The sequence below is a fragment of the Lepus europaeus genome, chromosome 7 (genome assembly GCF_033115175.1).
Source record: "Lepus europaeus isolate LE1 chromosome 7, mLepTim1.pri, whole genome shotgun sequence".
NCBI classification, from domain to species: Eukaryota; Metazoa; Chordata; class Mammalia; order Lagomorpha; family Leporidae; genus Lepus; species Lepus europaeus.
The window spans coordinates 114696069-114723867 of NC_084833.1; the positions used below are offsets into that span (position 1 = coordinate 114696069).

General features: G+C 46.6%; 1 protein-coding gene across 5 annotated transcripts; it reads right to left on the reverse strand.

Annotated features, from left to right (window-relative positions):
- Positions 1-581: 581 nt before the first annotated feature.
- LOC133763538 (lathosterol oxidase-like) lies at positions 582-26239 on the reverse strand. Of its 5 annotated transcripts, none has more exons than XM_062197293.1 (6): positions 26164-26215; positions 19518-20313; positions 7362-7579; positions 5493-5625; positions 2776-2876; positions 582-2454 (listed from the first exon to the last, which is right to left on the reverse strand). In XM_062197293.1, the coding sequence occupies exons 2-6, from the start codon at positions 19819-19821 to the stop codon at positions 1999-2001; spliced, it is 1212 nt and encodes a 403-aa protein (XP_062053277.1). In that variant the 5' UTR covers positions 19822-20313; positions 26164-26215; the 3' UTR covers positions 582-1998. The 5 variants fall into 5 exon arrangements, with proteins under 5 accessions (XP_062053277.1, XP_062053276.1, XP_062053279.1 ...); XM_062197292.1 differs by lacking the exon at positions 26164-26215 and having other exon boundaries at positions 19518-19701; positions 20266-21439; XM_062197295.1 differs by lacking the exon at positions 19518-20313 and having other exon boundaries at positions 26164-26239.
- Between the last annotated feature and the right edge of the window lie 1560 nt (positions 26240-27799).

Sequence of the window (27799 nt, forward strand, 5' to 3'; positions counted from 1 at the left end):
GCGCCCCAGCATGGAAGGAGCCTGTGGAAAACCATCCACCATCCAGACCAGAAACATCCACAGGGGACTTGAGAGGAATAGCTTGGAAAAGCCACTCACCTCTCCCGGGGTCCTAGCTTCCTCCTGCTAAGGACTTGTGTGTATGGATGCCTGTCCAAAAGGAAAAGCTCCCACACATCAGTTCTTATTCTTACTAGGAAACAGTGTGTTTATTTCACTCCTTAATTGCCTTCTTCCTTTGGGCAAAGGGAGCCCTGGGGGCAGGTGGGGTGAGTGAAAAGAACCCACCTGCATTTACCAGCTGACGAACACTAACTGTGCACTGGGACAGGCAAGACAGCCTCGTGACATTCACTCAAACAGAAAAACAAGAAAACATTTTCTTCTGGATCTCAGACATTAAATTTCAATCTAATAAAGATGTGAAATACAACAGAATATTCTATCTCTTTCTCCACTTGATACTGAACATCTTGAGGTGTTCGAACTCAGTTCTAACAATCCACATAATTTCTACAGTTTCAAATAGACACAAACTTGGTACAAACAAGACTTTCTGCTATCAGATTTAACTGATACAGTTTAATAATCATGATCGGCTTTTATTGATTTTTACATAAATAATTTATAGAATGCCTTTACAAACCCTGTTTTCCCAATATTTATGCTACAATACACATTCCTTTAGGAAAGTATATTTGCTGAGGAAGTGGAGAAAAATGAAGCAACAGTAAGATTTTAAAACAAACCTTCAGTGATAGGCATATATATTTGGCAATAATTTCCTTTCATAAAAAAATACAAGTTTGTAACTTCAAAACATATCAAAAGTGCAGTGCATCAATTTAATTAAAAAATCGGTTGTGCCAAATATAATACCTGGGCATCAAAACTTCCCTTTCTAAATATAGTCAGATGCACACATTTTTTACACTTATTAAATAATGGTTGCAAAGAGTAACCATCAAAATCTTAGTTACATAATCCCAGCTCTGGATTAAGTGATGGTAGTATTGGTATTTTTTACAATTCACATTTATGTATTCATCAGTAAAACAGAATACTTGGTAATATTCCCAGAGAAAGAGCCTATGTGTAGGAAGAGGCACTCTTGTCACACACCTGCTATTACCTAGTTCATTTACACAGCCAGTAATTCAGAACTTGTTTCTCACACAGATGTTTCCAGCTGAACAAAATACTACAATCATTATCATGCTAACACTGAAGAATGAACCATTCCTGAAGGAAGGAACCATCTTGACATTAGTATTTCTTGTTACAGTGCTTAGTCTTGGTATTATTAAGCACAAAGAATTTGTCTTAAAGAACATGGGAGGATTAAGGCAAAAGAACTCAGCCTGTCCCCTCAGTTGTTTACTCTTTTTTTTTTTTTTTTGACAGGCAGAGTGGATAGTGAGAGAGAGACAGAGAGAAAGGTCTTCCTTTTTGCTGTTGGTTCACCCTCCAATGGCCGCTGCGGCCGGCGCATCTAGCTGATCCAAAGCCAGGAGCCAGGTGCTTCTCCTGGTCTCCCATGCAGGTGCAGGGCCCAAACACTTGGGCCATCCTCCACTGCCTTCCCGGGCCACAGCAGAGAGCTGGCCTGGAAGAGGGGCAACCGGGATAGAATCCGGCACCCCGACTGGGACTAGAACCCGGTGTGCCGGCGCCGCAAGGCGGAGGATTAGCCTGTTGAGCCACAGCGCCGGCCAGTTGTTTACTCTTTAGCTTGTTTAAAATTGTTGCTGAGGCTGTACAAATCACAGCTCTGTGGGCTGAAAAGACCAGTCGTCCCGGGGACCCACATGGGGTATGCTAAGTGAGATTAGAATCCTGGTGCTCACAGCATCTTCCCTGGGTCTACCATCAATGACCACTGCTCAGCAACACCCACACTGCTCATTCTCAAACGACACCACTCACTTGCTATGTAGCTTGGCTGTACGAAGGTTACTTTTCATTATTAAAAATATCTAAGAAGAACTGGACAATAATCTATTCAGTCTTGGTAAACTCTCCATTGGATAGTTTGTCATTCTTAGGATCGTTTTCTGCATGGCTGTTGCACTGTTCTTCGGTCATCTTCCTCACGTAATTCAGAGGCCCCTTCCCCTCGAAAGAGGAAGGATTTTTGAACGAGCCTCCAATTCTATCCCACAAAGTGAAATACTGTCCATAGTTGTAGTCAAAGAACATGTGATGGTCTGTGTGGTGAGCTGAGCCATTAATAAATGGCTTTAACACGTGGGGGACGCGAAAATCCCCATCATGAATGGAAATCGTCCAGATGTTAACCAAGACGTACAAGCCCAAATAAACCACCTTGTGTAATGGAAAGACAAAAGGGTAGATGTGATAAGGCAGACTCTGAAGGAAGCCATCCACAGGGTGAAACGCGTGACTTGCGAATGGAGTGGGAATCTTCCAGATGTGATGAGGCTTATGTATGCGCTGGAGAAGAGGAGCACACAGTTAGCAACACTGACTTTACTCTGCGCTACAGTTCAGCTGAGCTCTGCACATTTGTTGTGGAAACGACCTGAACCAAAATCCTAGGACCTAGCAACATCACCTTATAAAATGCCCTTCTTCTTTACCCCGAATGGTGACAATTGAAGTCCATAAAGATTAGGAACAAAATTTACCTGGCACCTGACCTGACTATGGGTAGGCAGGCACTTACAGTAATGGAAATTCTTAGAAATGAGAACACATTTCCTACACTGCTGAAATGTGTGACATCTGTCCTCTCTCCCCCACACAGGAATTTACCTTATACACCAGTCTGTGATGAAGGCCTCTGTGAATCCAGTAGATAAGCATGTCAGTGAAAAAGAGGAAGGAAATCACACTGAAAATGAGCTGAATCCAGCCTAGAAAACAGAACAGCAGAACCAAGATTTGGCTCTCAGGATTAGAGTTTACTTTTTTGTTTGTTTGTTTGTTTTTGTTAATATTTATTTAGCTGGAAGGCAGAGCTACAGAGGGAGGGTGAGAGACAGAGAAGTAGAGAAGTAGAGAGAGAGAGAGAGAGAATGTTCTATCTGCTGCCAGACTGAAGCCAGGAGCTTCTTCCAGGTCTCCCACATGGGTGCAAGGGCCCAAGGACTTGGGCCATCCTCCACTGCTTTCCCAGACACATTAGCAGGGAGCTGGATGGGAAGTGGAGCAGATGGGACTAAAATTGGTGCCCATATATGATGCTGGCCTGTGGACAGCAACTTTACCCACTGTGCCACGACCCTGCCCCCATTTTTTAAAAAATGTATTTATTTCTTTTCATTTTTTTCATTTAAAAGGCAGAGAGAGAGGGAGAGATGTCTTTCCAAATGCCCACAACAGCTGGGGCAGGACCAGGCTGAGGCTAAGAGCCAGGAACTCAATCAAAATCTCCCTCCCGAGTGGCAGAGACCCAAATACCTGAGCCATCAGCTGCTGCTGCCCAGGCTGCACACTGGCAGGAAGCTGGACTCAGAGGCAGAGGTCCCAAGGGGCACCTGCACCCAGCGCCCGCCCCAGGAGTTTACTGTTACACATCCATCCCAGTTCCCACTGCAACCCTAAACTCACAATCCGCAAGTGACCTGTTTGGGCTAATTCACTGTATTAGAAATTAATCTCCCCTGACTCCTTGGAACGTAGTCATTTCTTCATTTCCCTCTCACAGTAACCTGAAACATCCTGCAAAAATGCTTCTTCAGTAAACTATAAAGATAGTTATGAGACAAGAAAAGGACACTCGAGTTATCTTTATTATTTAAATCTTTGGAAATAATGCTGATTAATATTCTCTTTCCTATTAATCTTTCTAAGACAAATCTTTACATATTATCTCTTTGCTCAGAACTTTATTTTCCACTAAATACCTTTAACCCAGAATTGACTCCGGGGCCCAGCCCTGTCTTACCTTGCCAACCTCACTGTTCTTATGATCCTGCTCTAACCCGCCTGCTTTCTTGGGAGTCTTCCCAATGTTTTTATGCAAACCGTTCTACAAGCTGGAATGCCCTCCTGCCCTCACCTTTCCTTGCAATCCTGCTCACTGTTCAAGGCCGAGGCACTCCGGCACCACCATGGACAGCTTTGTTCCTTCCCCTAAGTATTTAACCTAGTAGAGAGCAGGGTTCTGGTGCCAGCAGGCCTGGGCTCCGGTCTCAGAGCCACCACCTGTTTGCTGAGTGACCCATGTGAGTTCCCAGAACTGTTCACCTAGTTTACTCACTTATAAAAGGAGTAAAATAATATGGGGGGGGGGGGGGCGGGTGGCGTTGTGGTGTAAGTGGGTAAAGCCACCACCTGCAGTGCTGGCATCCCATATGGGCGCTGGTTTGAGTCCCGGTTGCTCCACTTCCTCATCCAGCTCTTTGCTATGGCCTAGGAAAGCAGTGGAAGATGGCCCAAGCCCTTGGGCCCCACCTGTGTGGGACACCTGGAGGAAGCTCCTGGCTCCTGGCTTCAGATCGTCCCAGCTCCAGCTAATGTGGCTATATGGGGAGTGAACCAGTGGATAGAGGACTTCACTCTCTCTCTCTCTGTCTCTGCCTCCCTGTAACTCTGCCTTTCAAATAAATAATCTTTAAAAAAATAATAATAATGAGGGTACTTCAAAAACTTCATGGAAAAATAGAATTAAAAGGTAAGTTTTTATTTTGATGCAAAATTTTTTGAATGTATAAACAGGTTTTTCATAATACACATTTCCCATGAACTTTTTGAAGATCCTATGTAATGCATGGATCTGAAAAACTTTTTTGGATCAAAATAAACTTAGCTTTTATTCCACTTTTCCATGAACTTTTTGAAATGCCTTACTAGTACCTATAATTCTTACAGAAAAAAATGGATTGACACATGTGAAGAACTTAAGAACTGTTGACAAGTACATATGAACATTCGATAAATGCTAGCTATTATTCTTTCTATATACTAGAAGCATATCTTAATGAAATATTTTCAAAATTTCACAAAAGTTGTCATACAGGACTGGTTATAATAGAACAAGGGAACAATCCAACAGCTGAACAAGTAAAAATCATTGAAATAAATTACTGATATCCATCCAATGAAACACTATAACTAAAATACTTATGCTAGTATAATATCAATATTCACTGACATAAAAATGTAGCTGTATTTACTGCCACAAGAAAAACGTGACAGTCCCAAACCAGCACGCATAGCAGGATCTCATTTTGTAATGTAAATAATGAAATACACAGGCATAGTAAAGTGAGAGGCTGTACGCCAAACGATGAACAGCTTATAGGGAGCAGGATAATGGACTTCTAAAAAAATCTGTATTTTCTGATTTTCAGAAATTACTACCTACACTTGACTTAAGTTTGAATTCAGTAAGGATAAGAGAAAACAAACACTCCGATCTTCACTCAGGCACAATTTTATCTACAACAGATTTTAGACTTCGTTCTTTAAAGAAGTCAACCTGTGCATATATCATTCTGCAGCTGACGGTCTTACTGTTTACTTACCATTCGGGAACTCTCCTATGTCATCATACAACTTGCTGTAACCTCTTAGCTCCAGCAGGAACAATGAAACAGTGGGAATACTTATCCATGGCAATGACTGGACCGTAAACTTAATCTCCCGGTAGACTTGATTCTGAAATTGAAATTTCCAATACTCCAAAATCAAAAAATCTCTGTTACATAGAGCTAACATAAAATTGGTTTTGACAGGACTTTTAAAATTCTTTTCTATTAAGGGACTCACCTTCAGTTTCTACACAATTGTAATAGAAGGGCAAGGATGTATGAGAAAAACATCCCTTTTGTGTTGAGTAAATGGGATACATATTTTAAATTCTGAAACCTTTTATCCTTCCACAAAATCCGTAATTTTTTAAAAGATGTATTTATTTATTTGAAAGAGTTAGAGAGAGAGAGGTAGAAGGAAAGAGAGACAGAGAGATCTTCCATCCCCTGGCTCACTCCCCAGATAACCGCAACAACCGGGGCTGGGTCAGGAGCTTCAACTGGGTCTCCCACATGGGTGGCAGAGACCCAGATAGTTGAGCCATCTTCCACTGCTTTTTCCCAGGCCATTAGCAGGGAGCTGGATCAGAAGTGGAGCAGCTGGGACACAAACTGGCACTCATATGGGATGCCAGTGTCACCGGTGTTAGCTTCACATACTATGCCAGCCCCTAGACTCTGTATTTTAAATTTCTATTTATGTAATAGTCATTTCTTTCTTTCTTATTTATTTATTTGAAAGTCAGAGTTACACATAGAAAGGAGAGGCAGAGAGACAGAGAGGTCTTCCCTTTGATGGTTCACTCCCCAATTGGCCAGAATGGCCGGAGCTGCGCCGATCTGAAGCCAGGAGCTCCTTCAGGGTCTCCCATGTGGGTGCAGGGGCCCAAGGGTTTGGGCCATCTTCTATTACTTTCCCAGGCCATAGCAGAGAGCTGGATTGGAAGTGGAACATCTGGGTCTCAAACTGGTGCCCATATGGAATGCCAGCACTTCAGGCCAGGGCGTTAACCTGCTGTGCCACAGCACCGGCCCTGCAATAATCATTTCTTTCATAATTAACTTCCATTCCTCAAGCTATTTTTTCCCAGTTCTTGGAGTAACTGATAAATACAAATAATTGAAATAGAAAAATGATTATTGAAGTGAGCATTGTATATAGCAGGTTAAACTGTCCCGTGAGACAACCACATCGCAGGAGTAGATGGGATCAAGTCTCACCTCTGCCTCCAATCCAGCTTCCTGCCAATGCACCTGGAGGCAGCAGATGGTGGCTCAAGTACTTGGGTCCTTACCATCCATGTGTGAGATCTGGATGGAGTTCCTGGCTTCAGCCTGGCCCAGCCCTGCCTGATGCAGGCATTTGGGGAATGAACCAGGAAGTGAAAGATCTCCCTCTTCCCTCTCTCTCTGTATCTCCATCTTTGTCAGTCTGCCTTTCAAAGAAAGAAAGAAAGAAATCTTAAAAAAAAAGATTGTAAAAAACTTTGAAACCCCTATCTAGTCAAACAAAAATACCTATGGTAAAAATACATTTCAGCTTTTGAGAGTTAAACAGTAAAATAATTACATCAGATGTATATTTATTTATTTGCAAACATTATCAAAGAAATTTCTACCTATGTATCTAGTAAAAGATTCTAAATTTATAGTTTTTTTAAGAGGCATTCATTTATTTGTTAAAGTAAGGAAAGGAGAGAGGCGATTAGCCCTCACAAAACCACATAACCCATTTGGGGTTGGTTTCAAAAATTTTATTTAATGGTTACATATAAGCAGTTTAACCTGAAGAATCTCATAAATACAACATACTGCTATTTTGAGTGTAACAGCTGTTGGAAAATAGGTACAGAAATCTCTTACCTTTAAAAATTGTGGATGCTTCATTAATGCATGATCAAAGACAAAGTAGTAGCTCAGGGTTGCACAGAAGAAATACAGGATGTAAGCGCCAAGGTTGGTTACAATGAGGAGACTGATCGTTTGCCGGAAGATGTCATCCTCTGGCCATGCGGCTGGATAGACATACGGCGTGAAGAAGTAGTAATCTGCCGCTCCGAGAACAAGGTCCATCTCCGCTCCTGGGAGAGGCACAGGCACCATCACTTACCAGGTGACATGCTTCTAAGCAACGTTCAGAGAGACTATGGATGAGGTTCCTGATTTAAGAGCAATTAGGGAGTCTTCCACCGTCCTACGCCCCTACATGCCATCTTTGGAGCCGCCATTGAGCTAAATGTCATCTCTAGCCCATCTCCTCATTATACACGGGGATACTGAAGCTCTGTGGGGGAAACTGAGACCCAGGAAGTGTTCCCCTAGGGTCAGGCTGGCAAGTGGCATCCGCCCCGCTCTGAGTCCACGTACTGTGTTTTCCTATTGTTTGCTACGGCAACGCAGCCAGCAGTGGGCACCAGAAACTCAGACAAACGGCTCTTCCTTCAGCTGCATCTCTCTCCTTCAAGGACTCCCAGTGCCCAGAGCTTTGTCTCAGGGAGGAGACCTAGGACAGATTCTGCAAAGGATATGGATGCCGCCCCCACAGCCACGGGACAATCTGTTCTTTGACAGGAGGAAAGGCTCACCACTTTCAGCGAGGGGACAAAGGGATCAGTGTTCTTGGCGGCGAGAGCCAGAACACATTTATTTCTCTGCCCCAATCAACATCCTAGTTCAGGGGCTGGCACACTGTGGCCCACAGCCGGACGCAGAGGCGCTCTGGTAGGAAAGCTTACTGGAACAGTGTCACTGGGATGCGCACTGATTGCCTGGGGCTGCTTTCCATCCACAAAGGAGGCCGAGTCCTGCGCACTCAGTGTGACCCACAGAACCCAAATCACTAGCTATCTAACCTGCACCAGCAAGGCTGCCCACTCCTATTCCAGACAGCACACTTCAGAAAACAAGTCTGTTCCACACTCACCCTCCTGTTACAACACAGGCCAGCAACACTCTGGCTGGCTTTTTATCCTTTAGGCTGGGCCCATTTTTCTTTGCATCAGTCACAGAGAAAAATGTGCTCAGCATTCTAAACCATCTCATGGATAACCGAAATTTCTGAACAACAAAAAACCCGCTTGACATCCTGAAACTGCCTACCCACCTTATATTTCAGGTATTCAAGTGCCTTCACCTGCCACATACTGGGCTGTGTAAATGAACACTGACTTAGGAAATAAAACAGCCTCGAGGAAAGCAAAATTATGTAAGATTTATTTATTTGAAAAGAAATGAATCTACAGAAAGAGGGGGAGACAGAGAGGGAGGGAGAGAGAGATCTTGCATCTGTTGGTTCACTCCCCAGATGCCTGCAACAATCAGGTGAGGCCAGGCTGAAGCCAGGGGCCAGAACTCCAACTGGGTCTCCCACATGGACAGCAGGAATCCAAGCACCTGGGCCATCATCTGCTGCCTCTCAAGTGCATTAGCAGGAAGCTGAATTGGAAGCCCAGGCAGGCCTCGATTCCAGACACCCTGGTGTGGGATGTGGACACGGCAACTTACTCTACTGAACCATAATGCCTGCTTCTCTTAAAACACTTATCATTTGTAACCTGTTCCCCCCACTAAATCCCACATAGTTTACAACAATAAACTGACTTTGGATACCAATTGTCATCTCTCTCTTGGCTTTCAGAGCAACCGTATTTATTAGTTTTCCATGAAGCCTTGTAGTATTTTTCCATGAAAGAGCAAATACCTACACATTTTTTCTTTTCTATCTTCCTTACAAAAAAAATGGCAATATATATACACACTGTGATGTTCCTTTCTTTTTTACATAACATGTATGTCTTGGAAGTCGGTCTACCTCGAAGTAAAGAATACTGTCATTCTTGGTTTTTAAACAGCTCTCAGATATAATTCACACATTATTACATTATGGCTGGCTTTCATCGTTTATGACAGACTCGCTCATACTTCACTGCATTACCCAGAGAAAAACGTGGCCCTCTTCAACTTTCTTCATTCCTCTTTCTGTTCCTCAGCTGGGATAATCAAATGTGTTACTTTCAGGTTCTCTGACTCTCTGTTCTGTCAACACAAGTCTTTTGTTGAGCTTGACAATTTTTAATTTTAGTTACTGTACTTTTCAGCTCCCAAATTTCTACTTGATTCTTTTAAAAATGATTCTATCAGGTTATATTCTCTAATTATGGGAAACTGCTCTTATACTTTTTTTTAGTTATTTAAATATGGTGTTCTTTCATTCTTTCACCAAATTTATATTTATAGTAGCTGATTTAGAGTCTCTGGTCAGTTAAGTCCAACATCTTGGGGCCGGCGCTGTGGCGTCGTAGGTTAAGCCTCTGCCTGTGGCACCCACATCCCATATGGGTGCTGGTTCGTGTCCCAGTTGCTCCTTTTCTGATCTAGCTCTCGGCTATGGCCTAGAAAAGCAGGGGAAGATGGCTCAAGTGCTTGGGCCCCTGCACCCATGTGGGAGACCCAGAAGAAGCTCTTGGCTCCTGGCTTCAGGTCAGCTAAGGTCGACATTGCAGCCATTTGGGGAGTAAATCAGCAGATGGAAGACCTCTTTCTCTGTCTGTAACTATGTCTCTCAATTAAATAAATTTTTTTAAAAAAGAAATATATGGGTTAATAGACGAGATAATTAAAACAATAAAAGTCCAACACCTTTGTTTCTTAAGGACAGTTTCCACTCAGCGTTCTTTCAGTGTATATGGGCCATCACTCTCTTGTTTCTTTGTGTGCCCTGTCATTTTTTGTGGAAAGTGGCAGATTCCCTGTGTGCCTGCCCTGGGGCTCAATGCCCCTGCTGTTGATCAGCAAGCTATCTTCCTGAACTCTGACACCTGCATCTATTGTTACAATTCCTTGAATGTCGGGAACCAATCAGCCTCCCAGCTCTGGCCCTGGGTTGGGCTCCGGTTTCATCACTTGTGTGGGGAATTTACGCCTCTGGCCCTAGCCTTCACTTCCTGCTGGTGTGGACACCTGAGGTCAGCCACAGAGGAGAGGTTAGGGCCTTCTCCCATCTTTCTTGGGTATCTGCACAGCCCTGCTCATGGGAATCATTCTAAACCCCCAGGAAAGTCAGAGCTGTTAAGCACCTCCTGCCGACATCCCATTCCATGGTGGTGTTTCCTTTCACTTTAAATGTTGGGGGATGGATTTGGGGGGTGGGGTTCAGGTTCTTGGTAGTGCCAATTGGTCACAGTGCCCCAGAAGCTGAATTGTAAACAAGGATTGTTCTTGACAAATACCCTAGACAGAACCATTCACAAAGAGTAAGCTCTGACAAGCCAGAGGAAGGAAAAGGCTTGAGAACGAAGCTTTTCAGAGAGGCCAGACAGTGACGTCCTGCGAACAGGGCAGGGGGAGCTGTTCGCTAGAGCTGCTCTGTCCCTCCCAAGCGGGCAGGTTGCTGTCTGTCATGGACACCGTGTCGCAAGGCTGTTAGGTGGGGGAGGATAGGCGGGGGAAGAGAGCCAGGTAAAATGCCATCAAGCTCCCTGTTCTTACTGGGATTTAGCCATTTTTCTCAAATAAATGCTCCTAGACCTTTAACTCCCAGAGGTTTTTTTCGTTTTTGTTTTTGAAGTTCATTTTGACAATTTTTGTCAGTTTGTGTTGCTTTTATAGAGGAAATTTTAGAAGGTTCCCATTCTGCTACTGTGGAAGCCATCACCTGCTTTTTTTATAGTGAAAGTTCTTACCTAAAGTAAGTATTTACTTTTTTTTTTTTTTTTAAGATTTATTTATTTGAAAGAGAGAGAGATCTTTCATCCACTGGTTCACTTTCCATATGGCTGCAATGGCCAGGGCTGGGCTGGGCTAAAGTCAGACTCAGGAGCTTCTTCCAAGTCTCCCACGTGGGTGCAGGGCCATCTTTCATTGCTTTATTCAGGCCATTAGCAGGGAGCTGGATCGGAAATGGAACAGCTGGGACACGAACTGGTGCCCATATGGGATGCTGGCATCACAGGCAGCGGCTTTACCTGCTACGCCACAATGCCCACCCCTACTTGCTTCTTACTGTACCATTCTTACTTAAAACATGGCATCAGGGCTGGTGTCTGGTTCAGTGGTTAAGATGCCGGTATTCTACAGCAGAGCGCCTGGCTTCAAGTCCTTTCACTGTTTCAGATCCAGCTTCCTGCTGATGTATACCCTGGAGGCAGCAGGTGATGGCTGTCTCTGTCTCTGCAATTCTGCATTTCAACTAAAAATAAAAGCTTATAAAAATTGGCAAAAAAATTAGCATCAGATTTATTTTGGAATTCAGAATTTCTAGATTGTAAACTCTAGAAATTATGGGCCATAATATAAGCCAATCAGTGAATACCTTAACATCAGTTTATCAAAAGTATGGATATTCAAGTAGGATAAAAACGTAAACAGTATTACAGTTTATTTGTATGATATTCATGCAGTAATTATATATGCAATGTAATTACCTATATAGTTCAAGAAATGACAGATGAAAAACAGAATTGGTGCAGACTATAAATACTTTAGTACTTCTTTTTTTCAAGGAAAACAGTAAACTTCCAAAATCAAAGTTAAATCCACACAAACAGTAAACTTCCAAAGTTAAATCCACACATGCATGCACACATGTGAGTGCACGTAATAAATATTCGTTGCATCTGGAAGATGAAAATCTTCAAGAGAAGGGTCCACTGGGCTGGAAGCAGACCTTGAGGATGGGCTGGGATGAAGATTCTCAAGGGACAAAGTAACACTACCCTAGATGGCCCTCTGAAAAGACCTCTACAAATGTCATCTGTCTTATTCACATGTTTCTGCATAAACAACTGGTGTTTAATTAATCACCATAATGTCTTCAGCGATGTTCCCACCTGGGTTCACAATGCAGCCACTGCTGTCATCACTATCGCTGTCACACCATCCGCAAGCTTGTGTGTGCTGAACAACCTTCCAGCAATTTCCCCATTACTCACGAAACGCCTCATGGAAGTGTCAGGATCAATGTTAATCATTTCTTCACTTTCGACTTTTCCTGGCTTATTTATGGGATTGGCCATTAAATCTAAGGTGTAACGAATGAGGTTAGGTATCATCTTCTCATTAGTGACAGGAAATTCTTCCAAAAATTGGCATGCCTACTTTCAAACTTCACTGTCAGCCTAAAATGTTAGGCAGTAATTAATGCTGATTTATCAACATCATTTTAAGCATGAAGTAATTCTGAGAACAGGATCTTTATAACTAACCTTGTACAGGAAGTTCTGATTCCTGGACCTCTGCGAACTGCACTGGGGTATGAGTTTAACCCTTGTTTTTCCTAGAGTACAACATTCCTTGGTGAAAAAGGCTGTATTCTAATGACGGTAGGTAGGGAAATGCCCAAAGCACTACTTTTACACAAAGTTGAGGACAAGAAAACACAAGAGTTTTCTAAGAGTAATAAAATTTTTCAACCGTCTTTTGCCACACTTTTGGATATTTTTAAGCACACTGCTTCCTAAATGTCTGAATCCTGCCTTCTAACAGTAATATTCATCTTCAGTACTGGTTCTCTGTACATGCTAGTGTGCTGCACGATCAACAAGGCAGCCAGTGGCATTTGCTCCCTTCCATATGTCAATCTACTTAGTGAAAACATGGTTAGTTTCCTATCTCCCATTAGTTCTTGGTCCTTGTTGCCACTACAAAATGTCATTCTATTTTTCTAGTCTTTTTTTTTTTTTTAAAACCATTTATTTACTTATTTGAGTGACAGACAGAGGGTGAGACAGAGACCTTCCATCTTCTGGCTCACTCCACAAATGCCTGTAACAGCTGGGGCTAGGGCAGGCTGAAATCAGGAGCCAGGAATTCCATCTGGGTCTCCTATGGGTGTGGCAGGTGCCCCACTTTCCCAGGTACACTGAAGGGAGCCGGATCCAAAGCAGAGCAGCCAGAAATCCCATACAGGATGCCTGCTGAAGCTTGACCCACTGTGCAACAACGCAGGCCCCTGTCTTAAGTCACATTTGGTGGCAGCTGCTGCTGGCTCCTTCAAGGGGATGCTCCACAGATGCACCAAGGCAAGCTTCTAACAACAGCTCCACACCCTGGGCTACTAATCGTCACAGACGTTTCCACGTACTCTCATGGGTACCCACCAGGCTGTCTTAGCCTATTTTTGATATTTTTACATGGGATTGCATACAAAGTAATAAAGCAACGAAACAGCAAAACAGTATCGCAAACAAAAGGCAAAAATTCCTGGTAGGTGCACCAAGACACAACAGGCACCTCAGTCAGCTGGAGTCGGGATTTCTCACCAAACGAGCCCGAGTACTGAACTTGACAGAAATAAATAACCTTTTGGTTTTCAGAGTTTTCCAGACTTTGAGATTGTGACTACCCCAGCACTGTGTAAACTTCTATGGGAAAAGAGGACCTGCACTACTAACTCTGGTAGACACGGCTCAACTGCTCCATCAGGGAGAACTACTGTGTCAGTCCCAGAACAATGCCGGACAGCGCCAGTTTCCCTACAACCTTACCAATGGGATTATCAGCAAACTTCTAGATATTCATCAAATGGGAAAAAAAGGAATCCCAGTGTGTATTTAATCTACATTTAAGTTATTATGAGTGAGGTTGATCATCACTTCGTATATTTCAAATAACATTTTTTTTCAGTGAATTATGTTTTTATCATCTGTACAGTTTCCTACTAGGATTTTAGTTTCTTCATAAAAATCAAATTCTAGAAGTTTTTATGTATTAGGAACTTTTTAAAATTTTGCTTTATGATATGCTTTCCTCATGAATTGCAAACATTTTTCTCACTTTGTTAGGGAAATACAAATTTGATTAGTCCAAAGCCAGATATTGATAGATAGCTTCCATCATATATACCATTGTCGATTCATCCAAATGGCAATTTATTAAGAGGCAAACACTATATTAGGTAATGAGCTTGGGAAATGAAAAAGATCCTGTCTGAAAACGGAACTCCATTCATAATCCCAAAAAAGAATTTTGCATATTACCTCTTGAGGGGGGAATGTTAGGTAGGAAGTCAGTTATGAGCTTATGTGTGTGTAACAGGCCTAAAGAGAAGACATCTATGTCCAGCATATGCTGCATCTCAAGGTCATCCCGATGGTGTTTCAGGGGCAGCCCAGTATTCACATCCTGCCCTGCCCCCTTCTACTTGATAACCTGCCGGGTGGAGGTCCCCACCCCTTCTGCCTGACAATCTTCCACAATCTCCCAGGTGCAGCCCAGTATCTGCATCTCAAACACCCTGCTCCCTTCCTCCTGTCTGATAACATTTGCATCCATAAAGTCCTTTGTTTCAGACCTTCAAGAGAGAAGTTTTTCTATTTACATCCAAAAAGCCCTTTGTTCCAAGAGCAGCAGAGGTGGGGAAGCAAGACCCATCTCCTTAACACCCCCCCCCCCCCTCAACCAGTCAGCGTGCTCAGCCCTCTGCCTCTCTGCTGAGCCGCCCACCTGGTCTGGCCAGGTGTAATCTCTCCACCCAACCATGTAACCTCACTCCTTCCCCCCTCAAGTCTCTCAGGCTCTGTCTGGAGAGGTGCCCATCCGTCCTTGCAGATGTCCCTTCCCTAATAAACCTTGCTATTTTACCTCCCACTAAAAAAAAAAAAAGAAAGAAAGAAAAGAAAAAGATCCTGTCTAAATCGTTTCTAAAGTAAAAAAAAAAAAAAAAACCGGAAGAGGGAGAGTGCTGTAATAAAGGTGTATAAATAAATCCTATGGAGTCAGAAAGATAACACAGCTACCCCCTCTTACTGTAAAAGGCTTCGTAACAGATATGACATTCCATCTGAGCTTTGAAGGACAGTTTCAGAGGCAAGTGTTGTTGGACCTCTCAGTTGCAGAGATGCCCACTTGCTCGAGAGGACGCCCAAAAACCCAGACTCCAAACCAGCTGATGCAAAAAGCATGAGGTATTTATTGTACGTTTGCACAAACGGGCCCCCCACCTCAGGCAGTGAGGAGCATTGAGCGGCAGTTTTACACAGGTTATATAGGCAACGAATTAGCATATTCCTAACGCATGCATAGGATTGGTCAGTTCAGAGGGACCGTTAGCATATGGGAGAATGCTGGCGAAGAATGCTGGTGGAGAGTGCTGGTATAAAATGCAGAGGTGGCACGGGATTGGTTGGTTCGGAGGGACAATTAGCATACCGGAGAATGCTGAGGGAGAGTGCTAAGGTGTTACAGGATTGGCCGGTCGCAGTGACATCATAAGTGTGCGCCTAGAGACCCTCCGAAGGGAGGGGCAGCTCTGCTCTGGGGCGCGCCCAGAGGTTTCCTGGAGGGGAGGGGCAGCTCTGCTCTGGGGCGCGCCCAGAGGTTTCCTGGAGGGGAGGGGCAGTTCTGCTCTGGGTAGCATCTAACCTCTTAAGAAGCCCCTGATATTTGCCCAGGCCTAGTTTCCTGTCCCTCTCCCCCATAAGGGTCCTTCATTCCCTCCTTTTCTCTTTGCACAGATTTTAATCCTAAAATCTATTGGACCTCGGAGATCTTTGAAGCTTGACACTGGTACTGTTGAGTCAGCACCCGGGTTTGGAGTTAAACTTGCCAAGCTAGGCGAAAGGGTGGCTGGCAAGAGGGGTGGTCTGGGGAGAGCCTGCCTCACTGGAGGGAGGGAACTCTGTTTTTGCTGGACTGGGTTGAGTCCCACTGACTGGGGACTGGGAGCCATACACGCCCCAATAGTTAAGACTATTTTTAGGGATTTTTGTCAAATTATTTTGGTCAGGTACATCCCAGGTATCTAACCCAGTAACCAGTTGACATACGTTCGGGTATAAGGTGGGCCACCATGCCCTGGGGGTATGTAACCACTAACAGACCAGGCCACCCGTCCTGTGGGGGAAATTACTTCCCGCGTTAACAATTGTGGAGCATGGGGATTGGAAAAACAATGGGGAAAGGCCAGAAACATCACAAATATTAAACAGTTTTTGAAAGTCTTAGCTTGAGCGGGTTCTGAGTGCGCTGGAGCTTCCATTTGGCTGGTCTATCCGGATCCTCGGGGCCCTGGGGGGGTAGTGCTCGCTTCACGTGTGAGGCGTGGACCCAAGCAGCGATTCCATCGACCTTGAGAGCGGTGGGAGTTGTCAACAGCACAGTGAAAGGGCCTTGCCACCGGGGCTCTAGAGTTTTAGATTCGGACATACACGGCATCACCGATTTGGAAAGGATGTGGGATAGTTGTCGTCTTGGGTTGGTAGGCTGCTGCAAGAGGTTTCCAGACCTGGTTCTGGATGATCTGGAGCGCTCTCAACCGGGCCTGTAACCTAGGGGCATCGGCAACGGAGTCACTGGCAAGGTCAAGCAAGCCTGCTATTGGTGGGGGCCCTCCACAAAGGACCTCGCATGGTGTCAGTCCGCAATGAGAGGGCGTGTTTCGGACCCGGAACAACACCATAGGGAGGAGTTGGACCCAGTCTTTAACGCCAGTCTCCAACGCTAATTTGGTCAAGGCGCCAGATGTTGGGTCTTAGTCCACCCGTACAAGGATGGACTGGGTCCGAGGAAAGGTAAGTGCGCGCCGCTCGCCCGTTCCCCAGCCTCCTGGTCCCGGAGACAATCAGACGCAGCGGGGAGTCAAGTCTAGCAAGGACTCAGTCACCTTCTGCATAATAGTACCTTTTATAACACAAAACTGCAGAGTCATTGGGGCAGGGCTAAGGACCAACCAATTACTTAAAAAACACCTTGGGGGGGGGATTTCTATAGGACTAGCCCTATGTCTATACACTTGTTACTAGTTTTGTTACCTCCCTTGTTGTTGCGCAGCCAATTAGTTTTAGTGGTAAACAACTTTGGATTCCGCCCATCTTACTTCCTCTGGGCGCCATCTTACTTGGCTCCGCGTGGCTTCGTTTCGCGCAGTTCGGTCGGGGGCACCCTGGAGCAGCTGCGCATGCAGAGCCCCCGGGCCTGGCCTGGCCTGGCCTGGCCGCGCTCATGCCCCACAGATTCCCCCTTTTTGTTTTAGCACGCGGTCCCTGTCTTAGGTTGCCCCCAGCCGTCCTTGCCCTTACCCGTCATTGGTAACCCAGGCAGCTTGGCCATGAGCCCTGTCTTAGGTTGGTGCAGGACGCTGGGTGCTTTACCCGTCTTGGGGTGTCGCGTGACTTGTAATTATGGGGGCGTGATGAGCTTTCTCCACCGCCTGTCTTAGGTTGTTCCGGTCCATCCGGAATCTTACCCGTCATTGGCAATGTGGAGAGCACCGGGGGTGCTTCCCCAGTTCAGGGGATCATAGCCCTCTGTGGCTAGCAGCCTCTGGTAATGAACCTCAACCTGTCTTACCCTAGTTGCCTCTATGCGCTGTTGTATAAACTGTATAAGCCTATTCGTTATGCATGGGCCAATAGCAAGGATTAAAAGCAGGGCAAGAAGCAGTCCAAGAAGAGAGAAGAGGTAGGGAAAGAGTCCATTAAGGCTCATCCAAAAGAGGCTTTTTTGGAGTACACACTAGATTACCCTGGAAACCAGAAATAAACACCTTGAACATAAGAGTTAGCACACAAAATCCGCACATAACTTAGAACTATTTAACAGAGCTAAAAAGAGCTTACATGACCTAACTTTAACCCACTAAGCAGACACTGTTAAAAAGAGACACTATAGTTTTTGCAAAAGCAGATCTGTAAAAGAAACAAGTTTAAAGCATATTAAGGACATATAAAAACTTGTAAGACCACCTTAGCTGGAAAGCAAAAACACGAATACAACATAGGTCCGACATCATCTACAATATTTTAATACACTGCATAATTTAAATAGACTTAAACAGTTGTTACTTTAACAAATTTAGAGTCCCATCCTTTGAGAGTTCCAGGGATCCTACTGGAAGTCCCAAAGTTGTTAGACTCCATTTGAGAATTTAAACTGTTAGAGAGTCAACCGCTTAGCCAAAAACTAGTACGTATAACCTGAATATTTTAACCAAAGCTGTGGGGCAGATCTGATCAGAGTTAGGTAATCACTCAAACATTAAAGACAGACAAATCCAATAAAACACGAAACCTTCAAGACACGTGCAAACTCTTAGATAAGTTAACTACAGCAGCACAGAAAAGAGCTGGTCATCAGCATAGAAGCCCGTTGCTTAGGACAGGGAAACACATCTGAAACAAAGCGGCAGGGAATGAGAGGCTTCCGTAGTGCTGGAGAAAAAGTTTCATTAACTGCAAATAAAGACTCATTAGGTTGGAAAGGGTTAATGGATGAAGGTTTTTGTTCCTTTAGGTAAGGCCAGTGGTAGCCAAAGGCATTTTTTCTTCCTAGTGAGGACAGCATTGAATTGTAAATGGAGAGGAAAAAAAACAGCCCAAGGACTAGTCTCCCCTAGAGTATCTGGCTGTGGTCTGCAAGGGTGCAACAGGCTACACTGACTGGAAGAGAGTGCAGAGAAAGGCCGTGGTCCCCCATTTACAGGGAAGACTGTGCACGTCGGGGCCTAGTAGGACTGGCTGTGAGGTTGGGTAGGCACGCTGTTTACAAGATGGCGGCGGGTGATTCAAGGGAGGGGAATAACCAAAAAGGGGTGGCCACATGGGCGGAATTGGAGGCGCAGTGCCTTAAGGCAGTGTTGGGCTTTTAGGGGTTGCTGCCACACCTGAAGGCTCCACCTTAGTTTTAACTGCCTCTGGGGATTTACGAGCCTCCCTCAGGCCAGTGCAGGCCTTCCCTTTCCTCCTGCTCCTTGTGGATCCTTTTTGTTGTAAATCCTTTCTGCCTCCTTCATTAAATCTTGTATAGTATATCCCTGAAGCCCCTCTAGCCGCTGCAATTTATTGCGGATGTCCGGCGCTGACTGTCCTATAAAGGACATGATTACATCTCCCTGCCGGTCCTCTGCCAGGGGGTCAAACGGGGTGTACATACGGTAGGCTTCCATTAATCTTTCTAGGAAGCCTGCCGGCGTTTCCTCAGCCCCCTGCACTACTGCACGTACCTTGGCCAAATTGGTGGGGCGCTTTCCAGCCCCTCTGAGACCCGCAAGGAGAACCTGGCGGTAAAGACGAAGTCGCTCCCTACCAGCAACGGTGGTGTAGTCCCAATCAGGACGGGTTAAGGGAAACGCCTCCTCGATTTCGTTTGGCAGTAGGGTCGGTCGGCCATCTGCTCCAGGGACGTTTTTCCGTGCCTCGAGGTAGACGCGCTGCTTTTCCTCAGTGGTGAGGAGGGTCTGCAGAAGCTGCTGACAATCATCCCAGGTGGGCTGATGAGTCAATAAAATTGACTCGATCAGCCCAGTCAGAGCCTGGGGGTCTTGAGAGAAAGAGGGGTTATGGGTTTTCCAATTGTAAAGATCGGAAGCAGAGAATGGCCAGTACTGCATCTGGCCAGCCACCGAGCGAAGAGGAAAAGCCTGCGAAGTCCAGACGCTTCCCGAGCCCCCTGCCTGCCCCCGACGGAGGCGCAGGCGGCTGGAGGGCGGGGAAGGCGCTGAGACTTCTTCCCCTTCCCTCGTGGAATCAGGGGATGGTGCAGAAGGCTGCACATCCCGCTCTGGTTGTAGTGGGGGTTCCTGCGGGGGAGCAGGTTGGCTGGGAAGATAGGGTGGGGGAGAGTCAAGGAGCAGAAAGTCCTGATCAGCCGGAAGAACCGGTGGCTTGTCAGGTTTTGGACCTCGAATCTCCTTCAGAGGGAATAGGGAGGAGGTTGGTACAACCGGGATAGGAGGAGGGGGTATCGGGGTCCGTATGGGCTCCGTCGGGAAGAAGGGTTCTATCCAGGGAGGGGGGTTACGTGAAAGATCCTCCCACGTGGTAATGTAGGCCACCTGATCAGGGTGTCCATCGGATCCTGGCCGAAAGACGCGCTCCTTAATCTGTAAAATAATATCGAGGTTAAAAGTGCCGTTCCTTGGCCAGCCGACCTCGAAGGCCGGCCACTCTGAGGAACAGAATCTTGCCCATTGTTTCTTTTTAACCTCCACTGAGAGGTGGCGCGCGCGTTCTCGAACGTCCTTCCAGTGATCTAGAGTGAGACTTAAAGGGGTGGTTATTTGTTGACCCTTGCGTATAAGGATTTCAGCCCAAACAAAAAGAACAACCATTGCACAGACATATACAGTAAGCAAGACAAAACACATGGCTAGGACAAATCGAACGCTATTGCGCTATTTTTGGGAGCGGCTGCCTGACCAGCCCTCCCCGGGAAGGAGGGAGACTTAGTCTCCGACCCACCTCCAGACCACCCCGAGTGCGTCTTCCGGGGGAACAGACCGAGGGTTTCCCCTCATAACCCGGAGCGTCCTCCGGGTAACGGGCCAAGGGTTGCTGGGCACGCCTGCCTCCCCCACTGGTCCCACAGAGTCAGGTCAGATACTGGCCAGTCAGAATACTCAAGACGAAGACAACAACAGACAGAAAACACTTAATTATACCTCCAACTGGTCCGCAGAGAATGGGTCTGAGGGCGACCTCGAGCCCCACGTTGGGCGCCAAAAATGTTGGACCTCTCAGTTGCAGAGATGCCCACTTGCTCGAGAGGACGCCCAAAAACCCAGACTCCAAACCAGCTGATGCAAAAAGCATGAGGTATTTATTGTACGTTTGCACAAACGGGCCCCCCACCTCAGGCAGTGAGGAGCATTGAGCGGCAGTTTTACACAGGTTATATAGGCAACGAATTAGCATATTCCTAACGCATGCATAGGATTGGTCAGTTCAGAGGGACCGTTAGCATATGGGAGAATGCTGGCGAAGAATGCTGGTGGAGAGTGCTGGTATAAAATGCAGAGGTGGCACGGGATTGGTTGGTTCGGAGGGACAATTAGCATACCGGAGAATGCTGAGGGAGAGTGCTAAGGTGTTACAGGATTGGCCGGTCGCAGTGACATCATAAGTGTGCGCCTAGAGACCCTCCGAAGGGAGGGGCAGCTCTGCTCTGGGGCGCGCCCAGAGGTTTCCTGGAGGGGAGGGGCAGCTCTGCTCTGGGGCGCGCCCAGAGGTTTCCTGGAGGGGAGGGGCAGTTCTGCTCTGGGTAGCATCTAACCTCTTAAGAAGCCCCTGATATTTGCCCAGGCCTAGTTTCCTGTCCCTCTCCCCCATAAGGGTCCTTCAGTGTTAGGGACAGCCATTTCAAGTAGAAGTGAGCACTGCACACTCATTCCTCTCTGGATTTGGTTGGGGGGTGCCAGTGTGACGGGGTGAAGGACGGGGGAAAGAACGTTAGGGGACGAACCCGGCAAAAGGAGAGCAGTGTCAGACTCTCAGGGGGTCTGCTGCCTTCCTAAGGACTGCACACTTCTCTCCCGTAAGAGGCTTCTGAGCAGGAAGGGGGTATTATCAGATCCATGTTTCATAAATATCATTCCACTGGGAAGATGAAGTACTGATAAGGAACAGGGAGACTAGTGCGGCCACTCTGGTGCTGTACTAAGCCGGAGAAGATGCCAGCTGGACCGCAGGTAGTGGCTGTGACAACAGCTATACTCACTGAAGATTTAGCAGGTAGAATAACCCACAGGACTTTGATAACTCCCAGATCCTGGAATGTGAAGGGGGAGATATCTGGGATGACTGTGAGATTTCATCTTGCTTGAGTAGCTGGTGGCGTCAGTATAACTGGAATAATAAATACGGGGAGAGCTAGTAGATTTGGGAAACGCAGGAATACAGGGTGGCTAGGGAATGACAGGCTCAGTTTGGGTCTGAACCTGATCTCTCGTGGCTCATCTAGACTCCTAGATAGAAGCTGTAGCCACATGTTGATAGGAATCTGAAATTGAAAAGCAAGCCCAATGTACAGGCAGTAGTCAAAGTCATGAATGGTGAAGACTGTCAAGCAACAGTGTAGCAGGGGAGGCACACTAAGTAAAACCCATGAACACAAACATTTAATCAGGGAAAAGGTCATCGCTGCACTGCTAAAGGTTGGTCAGAGTTGATGGACTAACCTACATGTTACCCATAATGCCCAAGACCCTAATTCAATGTGGTACCTGGAACAGTATGGTATAGACAACAAGAACTCAAACATGTACTACAAATCATCTTCACTCAATCCTTAATATCAGATGTAAGTAAAAACCTTAATAAGATCTCAGTTCTTAACTTTGAAAAGCTCTCTAATGTTGCTGAAACCACACTACCTGTGTTATGTTCATGCTCCCTGCACATTATTGTTCTAACAGTAAACCCATGCCAGGAAGGCAGGAGGGAGTGGACCTCAGCCAGTCTACAGGCAGTTTAGATACAGACAAAGTAAACCTGTTCTCAGAGCTTTTACAAGTTTGGTTTTGGGGGCCAGTGCCGTGGCTCACTTGGTTAATCCTCTGCCTGCGGCACCAGCATCCATATGGGCGCCGGGTTCTAATCCCGGTCGCTCCTCTTCCAGTCTAGCTCTCTGCTGTGGCCCAGGAGGGCAGTGGAGGATGGTCCGAGTGCTAGGGCCCCTGCACCCGCATGGGAGACCAGGACGAAGCACCTGACTCCTGGCTTTGGATTGGCATAGCTCTGGCTGTAGCAGCCATTTGGGGGGGGTGAACCAACGGAAGGAAGACCTTTCTGTTTGTCTCTCTCTCTCACTGTTTATCTGTCAAATGAATTAAAAAAATAATAATAATTAAAAAAAGAAGTTTGGTTTCAATTAACGCTCTTGGTTGAATGTGGTATTAGGTATTCATGAACACTGGCACTACAAAACAGAATTTTTAAAAATTTAAATGGCAGCAAAAGTGTTTGGAATCCATGTGTACATGAGGTTTCAAAAAGTTTATGGAAAATGTGTATTATGAAAAAGGATTTCAAATTTTTTTTTGTACCAAAACCTTTTAATTACACTTTCCATGGACTTTCGAAGCATGCTTCTCATACTGCTGTAATTTTTGACGTCTATCACATGAAATCTTCTAGAATCAGGAAGATCTCACAACTGCAAGTGCACTCTGAAGTTAACCCAGCTCCGTGACTTGGAGATAACACACCTATGTTGCAGACTCATAAGGCTTAGAGACTAAGCAGTCTTTTGACGCAAGCAGACAAATAGGATGCACTCAACAAACAGGAGTTACGAACTACTGTCACGACAGACAAACCTGAATCGTCCTGACTACTTCAACATACAGCAGAAACAGGAACTATTTGATTTTTCTTCAAAATAAATTAATAATGGATAATATTATGATCTGCTAAATGCTAGCTACTATAAATACGTTACACATATGAACTCATTTAACCTTTTCAAGACACCACAAGAGTTAGGTACAAGTGTTATTTGTATTTTATAGATGAAGAAAGCGGGTACAGAAAATTCTTGCTCAGAGTCACAGAGTCAACAAATGCTGGAGACAGGACAGAAGCACAGATACTCTGGCTGCAAAGTCTATGAACTCTCCCCGGGTCCTTTGGCCTCACAATCACTAGCTCTACTCTTCAGCTCCTTAATTCTTTGAATTCTTATCGACTCTACCAGCTCACATAATTTTGCATATACTTTTGATAAGTTTTCTCCCCTTGAAGTCAGGGGTCCACAGACCCTAAGTATCACTGTCTAACACAGAAGCTTATGAAGTATTATTTTACTTTTACAGAATTAAAGGAAACCCGGGGCAGGTGTTGTGGCATAGTGGGTTGGCCTGTGATGCCAGCATCCCATATGAGCACTAGTTCGAGTCCCTGCTGCTCCACTTCTCATCCAGTTCCTTGCTAATGTGCCTGAGAAAGCAGCAGAAGATGGCCCAAGTCCTTGGGCACCTGCACCCATGTGGGAGATCCGGATGAAGCTCTGGGCTCCTGGCTCTGTACGGAAGCAGCTTCAGCCATTGCAGCCGATTGAGGAGTGAATCAACGGATGGAAGATATCTCTCTCAACTCTGCCTTTCAAATAATCTCTCTCTCTCTCTTTTTTAAGATTTATTTATTTATTTGAAAGACAGAGTTACACCTTTGAGGAGAGGCAGAGAGAGAGAGAGGTCTTCCATCTGCTGGTTCACTCCCCAGTTGGCTGCAATGGCCAGAGTTGTACTGATCTGAGGCCAGGAGCTTCCTTTGGGTCTCCCACATGGGTGCAGGGGCCCAAGAACTTGGGCCGTCTTCTACTGCTTTCCCAGGCCATAGCAGAGAGCTGCATCGGGAGTGGAGCATCCAGGACTCGAACTGGTGCCCATATCGGATGCCGGCACTGCAGGCAGCGGCTTTACCTGCTAAGCCACAGTGCCTGCCCAATTAACCTCTTAATAAATTTAAAAGAATTATTTATTTGAAAGACAGTTACAGAAAGAGGTAGAGACAGAGAGAGAGGTTTTTCATCTGCTACTTCACTCCCTAAATGGCCACAACGACCAAAGCTGAGCCCATCCGAAGCCAGGAGCCAGGAGCTTCATCTGGGTCTCCCACATGGGTGCAGGGGCCCAAGGACTTAGGCCATCTTCTGCTTTCCTAGGTGCATTAGCAGGGAGCTGGATGGGAAGTGGAGCAGCCGGGACTCGAACTGGCACCCACATGGGATGCCAGAGCTGCAGCCCGGTGCTTTAACCCACTGCGCCACAGCGCCAGACCCAATAAAAATTTTTTTAATAAAACCTTTCATAAAACACAATGAATAAAAACACCATAAGGCTTAGAATAACTGAGTCTACTATTACCTTTTGGATAGCTAACACTCAACTGAGAACCAGCCATTATTTTAAGTGCTTTTTTGGTATAACTTTGTCAGACTCACTACTCTGAAGCAGATACTGCTATAATCCCCACTTTACAGACAGGGAACCTGAGGTCAGAAATGTGTAAAGAAGTTGCGCAGAAATGGTAACCTCCGTGATGCACACTCCAGTGCGGCCCTTTAACTACGACACGAGTTTCTCAAGCTGTCACCTGTGCACACAGGGAATCCTGAGTACCACCGCAGAAAGCACACGGCAAATGATCGTAGCCATGCACTGATTATTTACGAGGTATGCATCATTAGAAGCTAAACAATGACGATGATATCAGGACAGGAGATCAGCCCAACACACTGGGCTGCCACAAACTTTGCAGGCTGGAAACTCGATCTACCAAGGTCATGTCTAGTTCACTTACAGCACCTGCTGTGACACAGGGGCGCCACTATGTAGGATGCTTCCTTTTCCTGGGCTGCTGAAAGAGATGTTTGCTCCCTTCCCGTTTTCCCAGCCCGGGGACGCGTGTCCGTCCACCCCTGGCGCGCTGCGGTAACCTAGGCTTGCGCTGCAATGGTCAGAATTTCGGACACTCACCGGTTCCTCGATTCGGGGGCCCCTTTGGAAACCTCCCCCCTCCCAAAGATCGAAGGGAGATTCGTGGCAATGGGAAGCACTAGTGCTCGCTGGCCTGGCCTCCCTTGGATAAGAAGCCCACCTCAAACCCTGCATTCTGGTCAAGCCCCGTCCACGTGCCTGTCTCTCTCTGGTCCGGGCCTCCTCTCCCGCCCTGAAATGCCAGGTGTCCTCTGGCCTCGCCCCCTTCAGCCAGCCCGGGCCCCGCACGTCCCAGCACAGTCTGTTTTAAAGATGCCAGCCTCTTCCCCGCGGCCAGCGCAGGAGTCCGGCTGGTTTTCGGCCCGTACCTGGCAGCTAGGAGGCTGGACCCAGGTGGACAAAGATCCAGGTCCATCTTGGTCCAGCCGGGCTGACTCCCCTACATCTGCTTTTCGGCTCCTCCGCCCCGCGGCCCGCTCAGACGCGTTCCCCCCTGCTTCCGCCGCCCGTCCCTACCTGGAGAGGGTCCGCAGCCGCTCCGGGCGCTGGCGCTCCAGCGGCTACCAGGGCCGGCGGCAGTCGCTGCGCTGGTGGGCCGGGTGGAGCGGGCGGAGCTCGGGCGCAGAGCGGCAGCGCGGCCAGCCAATCAGGGGCCGGCCGCATAAGCTGATATGACGGCGGATCGCGCGACTCGGCTGGGCCAGGCCCTGCGTGGTCACGTGAGTGCCGCGCGCCCCGGCACGCCCCCTCGGTGCTCCCTGGCGAAAGAGCGGGCGGGAACCCGGCCGCCGAGGATGGAGTGTCACGGTTCGTGTGTTCGGATCCGTGTGCTCGCTGTGAAACCGGCGCGGGCGTCCGTTGCCGACAGTTGTACTCAGCAGGTTAACGTCACGTTATTTGTGAGCACAGTCCTACAAAATGATGACCTTGAGAAAAATGACGCGCGACCTTGGCATCACCGGAAAAGTGCGTGGCGGCGGCATTTTCCCACGCGAGCGAGGGAGACGCAAATGAAAGATTTGGGATGCTCATATTTTCCTACCCCGGGCGTCCCTTTTGTATGGAGCGCTGACTGGCCCGAAGCTGGCTAAACCGGTTGCTGTGGGTGTTTAAATGGTGCTGGGAAGAGGGTAAGAGCAGACAGCGTCTCGCAGTAGAGTTGTTCGGGAGCGACTTCGGTTTAAAGGCCAAGTTGGTTTCTTATTGGCGTTTCCTGAGCACAGAAGTGCCTGTCTTCACAACTGCTTTCCTTATAAGGGACTTACTGGTCGGGCCCAATTGGGGAACTCGGCCCCTTCTGATAGTTGCTGTGGATTTTTTCATATTTGAGGGTGGGGAAAACTGGTCCATTTAAGAGTTCAGTTTGATGAGGGCCCTTAGCACAGGTGACTCCATTCTGGTTTGATCTGGTCTGCTAGGGCTCAAGACCCCAAATGGCCTTCCATAAATTTCATTTTTCATAAAGATCTGTTTATTTATTTGAAAGGCAGAGTTACTGAGAGAGGGAGAGACAGAGAGAGAGAGAGAGAGAGGTCTTCCATCCTCTGGTTCACTCTCCAGATGGCGGCAACAGCCAGAGCTGGGCTGCACTGAAGCCAGAGCCAGGAGCTTTATCCTGGTCTCCAACAGGGGTACAGGGAGAGGCCAAGTGCTTAGGCCATCTTCTTCCTTTTTCTCAGGCATTAGCAGAGAGCCGGATCAGAATTGGAGCACCCAGGACTGGAACGAGCACCCATAGGGGATGCCAGCATCACAGCTTAACCTGCCACCCCGCAGTGACAGACCCCCATAAATTTCATCTAACAAGGTAAAGTCAGTGTCTGCAGTGTAAGCAGTAGTATCTGTGGGTTCCTAGAGGTGTGCTTTCGTGTGCAAGTGTTTTGTTTTCATTTTTTGTGGTCCTTAGGTTTTCTAAACATGGGTTACACAGTCACAATGATAAAGCGGCCTTTCTGGGAGCTTCCAGTGGAGTAACTCAAAGTGTGGTTGTCATCGTCCTCTGGGAATTTATTAGAACTGTGAATTCTTTGAAATTACCCCAGACCTTCTGTATTAGAAATTCTGGGAGACCTCAGTCTGTTTTAATAAGTCCCACAATGATTCTGATGTCTGGTAAAAGTTTGAGAGCCACTGCTCTAGTAGACTTGACTGA